General features: G+C 42.2%; 2 protein-coding genes across 6 annotated transcripts in view; one reads left to right on the plus strand and one right to left on the minus strand.

The window, feature by feature from the left end:
* Positions 1-5,000, minus strand: part of polr3f (polymerase (RNA) III (DNA directed) polypeptide F) — a 28,309-nt gene that overhangs the window by 8,677 nt on the left and 14,632 nt on the right. The window lies entirely within an intron of this gene.
* LOC124868220 overlaps positions 248-5,000 on the plus strand; it is a 7,444-nt gene continuing 2,691 nt past the window's right edge. The window contains exons 1-2 of one of the 5 annotated variants that reach the window (XM_047365193.1): positions 811-962; positions 4,494-5,000. The exon at positions 4,494-5,000 is cut by the window's right edge and continues 669 nt beyond it. In XM_047365193.1, the coding sequence (XP_047221149.1) occupies positions 843-962; positions 4,494-5,000 (627 nt within the window). In that variant the 5' untranslated portion in view covers positions 811-842. Of the gene's footprint in view, positions 301-810; positions 963-4,274 lie in introns of those variants that run through there. The other 4 variants (XM_047365192.1, XR_007038276.1, XR_007038277.1 and 1 more) reach the window with 4 other exon arrangements.

Consider the following 5,000-nt stretch of genomic DNA (forward strand, 5'->3'; position numbering starts at 1 on the left):
CAGCTAAACTGTCAGGCTGAAGGATGCTCCACTACATCCATAAAGATGCTTTTATAGGACCTGATTAGAAATCCAGAACTGACTGGAACACTTGTAGTTAGAAGTGCTCTTTTGGTTTTGGGGACTATCTTTACAGGTCTTGAGTCTGTCATTTATGTTATCTGTATGATGTTAGTAAGTTATTTGTGGTTTTAATTCCAGGTGACAGGCTCGCAGTCATCTACTGCTGTAGCTGAGCCAGCCAGAAACTCGTGGGACTCTTTCCCTGATGACAGCATCACACAGGATGCCAGCCTACAGGTAACATTCAGTTAGACTTTGTTGTGAGAAATAAACTTTGGAGACCTGCTCTCATTCCCTTAGTTTACATGCTTGTTAGTTTAGCTTGTGTTGGGAAGCTATTTTTTAGTCAGAAGGTACCATAAACAGCATTCAGCCAGTCATCTGATCACATGTTTTTAATGGTTCTCCTCATGGAGCCCAAACAAGCCAGTGGCATACACACCTTCAGATGGATTGTTGAAATGTGCTTCCATGTGGGGTCCAACCAGGCCAGTCACTTACACACGCATAAAAGTAATGGATTTCTGAAATGTGCCTCCTTGTGGGGCCCTCCCGTGTGGATCTAAGCTTTTGTTATATTTCTAGATCATAGTTGTAGTACCTGACATTATAGAAGCACATTATATTACAGCTATAATTCTGCACATAGTCAACAGCTAAACTGTCAGGCTGAAGGATGCTCCACTACATCCATAAAGATGCTTTTATAGGACCTGATTAGAAATCCACATACAATCACAGGAATTGAATAATTATAGCTTGATATAATCTTTTAACAGATGAATAAAGTTCCAAGTTTTTCTGATGCTATCTACAATTCAAGTAATGACTGTATGGAAGGCCCTTCAACCTCATTCGCAATGGATTCACAAAGGCCTATAAGAGGAACTTACTTCTCTGTAAGCCTCATGAATTAATGTCATTTAAAGAGTAATACCAGAGTAGACTTTTGATATGATTGCTTAAAATGAAAGGCGTTCATTGCTATAGCATGTTTTACTAATTTTCTTGTTCTTGTTGCTTGTTCATCTTGTTCAGTTGACAACTTTTTTTTTTAAATTGCCCAAATTTTTGCATATATGTCTTTTATTTTCTTAAAATTTGATATTTTCCTTAACATTGCATTTTACTTTATCTGTTTGGATCTAAATTTACTCAAAACATGAGTATATTAAACTTGACCAAGCACTCTCATACAGGTGCATTTATAAAAATTAGAATATTGCTCAAAAGTGCAACATTTCTTGCCAGTCATTTCAAAAAGTGAAACAATTGTTTTATAGATTTATTGCACATTGAGTAGAATATTTCAAGCTTTTATTTCTTGTAATTTAGACAATTATGGCTTTCAGGTAAAGAGAGCTCAGAATTTTGTGTCTCAGAATATTAGAATATCACATTAGACCAACCAAAAAGGATGTTTTAAGCTCTACTGTCAAGTTTCTCAACAGTATGTCCATTTTCATGCACTAAGAATCTGGTTGGGCTCCTCTTGCATGAATGATTGCATCAATGCACCGTGACATAGAGTCCATCAGCCTGTGGTTTTGCATAGCTGTAATGGAAGCCCAGATTGCTTTGATAGTTGCCTTTAGGTCATCTGCCTTTTTAGGTCTGATGTCTCTCATCTTGCGCTTGACAACATCCCATAGATTTTCTATGGGGTTAAAGGTCAGGGGAGTTTGCTGGCCAATCAAGAACAGGAATACCATAGTCATTGGACTAGGTTCTGGTACTTTTGGCAGTGTGGGCAGGTGCCAAGTCCTCCTGGAAAACAAACCCAGCATCTCCATACAGCTTGTCAGCAGAGAGAACTTTGTCAGAGAACAAACTCTAGAACTCCCTGCTAGATGGCTGCATTGGCTATGAACTTCAGACCCAGTGGACCAGAACCAGCAGATAACATGGCACCCCAAACCATCACTGACTATGGAAACTTCACATTGGACTTAAAACAACTTGGATTATGTGCCTCTTCATTCTTCCTCCAGTGTCTGCAACCTTGATTTCCAAATGAAATGCAGAATTTACTTTCAGCTGAAAACAGGACTCTGGACCATTGAGCAACAGTCGAGTTCCTGTGCCTAGGTGAGATGATTTGGATGTTGTCTCTGGTTCTGGAGTGGCTTGACACCAGGAATGCGACGTTTATAGCCCATGTCTAGTATTCATTTGTGTGCTGGCTCTTGATGCTCCAGCCTCAGCCCACTCATTGTCAACCTTGACAACCCCCTCAAGGCTGCTGTTCTCGCTGTTGTTTTTGCATCTTTTACCAAACTTCTTTTTTCACACTCAATTTTCTGTTACTGTGCTTTGATCCAGAACTCTGTGCACAAATTGCTTTTTAGCAATGAACTTTTGTGGCTTCCCCTCCTTGTAAAGGGTGTAGATGACTGTCTTCTGGCCATCTGTGAAGTTAGCAGTCTTCCCCGTGATTGTATCTCTACTGACCCAGAGTGAAAGACGGTTTGAAGGATCAGAACACCTTTGTAGAGGTTTGGAATTAATTAGCTGATTAAGGTGTGAAACAATGAGTTTCCAATAATTAACTTCCTCACAGTATTCTGAATTTGGGGTTTACTAGTAAGCCATAATCATCAAAATTATGGGAAACAAGGACGTGGAATATATCACTCTGTGATAATTCTATATGAGATATGAGTTCCATTTTCTGAGATGACTGGCAAAAAATACACTGCTCAAACAAATAAAGGGAACACTTAAACAACACAATATAACTCCAAATGAATCAAACATATGTAAAATCATACTGTCCACCTAGGAAGCAACACTGATGTTGTTGTGCTGTTGTGCAAATGGAAAAGACAACAGGGGGAAATCTTTGGCGATTAGCAAGACACACTCAATAAAGGAGTGGTTCTGCAGGTGGGACCACAGGCCACTTCTCAGTACCTTTGCTTTCAGGCTGATGTTTTGGTCACTTTTGAATGTTGGTGGTGCTTTCACACTCGTGGTAGCATGAGACGGACTCTACAACCCACACAAGTGGCTCAGGTAGTGCAGCTCATCCAGGATGGCACATCAATGCCAGCTGTGGCAAGAAGGTTTGCTGTGTCTGTCAGCGTAGTGTCCAGAGCCTGGAGGCGCTACCAGGAGACAGGGCAGTACACCAGGAGACGTGGAGGAGGCCGTAGGAGGGCAACAACCCAGCAGCAGGACCGCTACCTCCACCTTTGTGCAAGAGGAGGAACAGGAGGAGCACTGCCAGAGCCCTGCAAAATGACCTCCAGCAGGCCACAAATGTGCATGTGTCTGCACAAACGGTTAGAAACTGACTCCATGAAGATGGTATGAGGGCCCGACGTCCACAAATGAGGGTTGTGCTCACAGCCCAACACCGTGCAGGACGCTTGGCATTTGTCAGAGAACACCAGGATTGGCAAATTCGCCACTGGTGCCCTGTGGTCTTCACAGATGAAAGCAGGTTGACACTGAGCACATGTGACAGACGTGACAGAGTCTGGAGACACCGTGGAGAGAGATCTGCTGCCTGCAACATCCTTCAGCATGACCGGTTTGGCAGTGAGTCAGTAATGGTGTGGGGTGGGATTTCTTTGGAGGGGGGCATGGCCCTCCATGGGCTCGCCAGAGGTAGCCTGATTGCCTTTAGGTACCGAGATGAGATCCTCAAACCCCTTGCGAGACCATATGCTGGTGCGGTTGGCCCTGGGTTCCTCCTAATGCAGGACAATGCAAGACCTCATGTGGCTGGAGTGTGTCAGCAGTTCCTGCAAGATGAAGACATTGAAGCTATGGACTGGCCCGCCAGTTCCCCAGACCTGAATTCGATTGAGCACATCTGGGACATCATGTCTCGCTCCATCCACCAACGTCAAGTTGCACCACAGACTGTCCAGGAGTTGGTGGATGCTTTAGTCCAGGTCAGGGAGGAGATCCCTCAGGAGACCATCCACCGTCTCATCAGGAGCATGCCCAGGCGTTGTAGGGAGGTCATACAGGCACGTGGAGGTCACACACAATACTGAGCCTCAGTTTGACTTGTTTTACAGACACTACATCAAAGTTGGATCAGCCTGTAGTGTGTTTTTCCACTTTAATTTTGTGTGTGACTCCAAATCCAGGCCTCCATTGATTAATAAATTTGATTTCCACTGAAGATTTTTGTGTGATTTTGTTGTCAGCACATTCAACTTTCTACAGAACAAAGTATTAAATGAGAATATTTCATTCATTCAGATATAGGATGTTAGTTGAGTGTTCCCTTTATTTTTTTTGAGCAGTATATTTCACTTCAATGCAATTTTCTTGTTTTTTGAGATGTATCTGTAGAGTTAACATCTGTGTTTTCAAGGTGGATTTTAAATCAAGGCCTGATTTTCTTTTTAATTAATTCTAATAGAGGAAGAAATACTAACTTCTTCCTTCTCCTCTTTCTCTAAATGATTCAGAGGAGCTTTGCAGGGTTAGATGAGGCAAGTGAAGACAGTGAAGATGAATATATTCCAGAAACCACTGGAGAAAGCACAGACAGTGAAGCCAGTGTGGAATTAAGTCTGGAAAAAGGTCCGAAGGATAAAACTATGTCATTTAGTCAAAATAGAAGCAAGTTTTGCAGGCAGAGTAAGAGTGAGTCCAGTCAGACTAGAAACTTTGAAAGTCATGATTCCAGAGCCACTACATATAAAGATGAAAGGGCCCCCCTGGAGGAAGAATCTGTTTATGTTGCTCCTGTTTTGAAGAAGGAAGATGGATCCAGGACCTATAATAAGAAACACCACTGTGTGTATTGTGGAGTATTTGTTCAAAAAATGTCAAGACATCTATTGCGCAGACACATGGATAAAATAGAGGTTGCAAAAGCCTACAGTTTGCCAAAAAACTCAAAACAAAGACGACTCCAGTTGGATTATTTGCGAAATAAGGGAAACTTTGAGCACAACACTGAAGTTTTGGAA

Source organism: Girardinichthys multiradiatus, chromosome 5, assembly GCF_021462225.1.
Source record: "Girardinichthys multiradiatus isolate DD_20200921_A chromosome 5, DD_fGirMul_XY1, whole genome shotgun sequence".
In the NCBI taxonomy this organism is placed as follows: Eukaryota; Metazoa; Chordata; class Actinopteri; order Cyprinodontiformes; family Goodeidae; genus Girardinichthys; species Girardinichthys multiradiatus.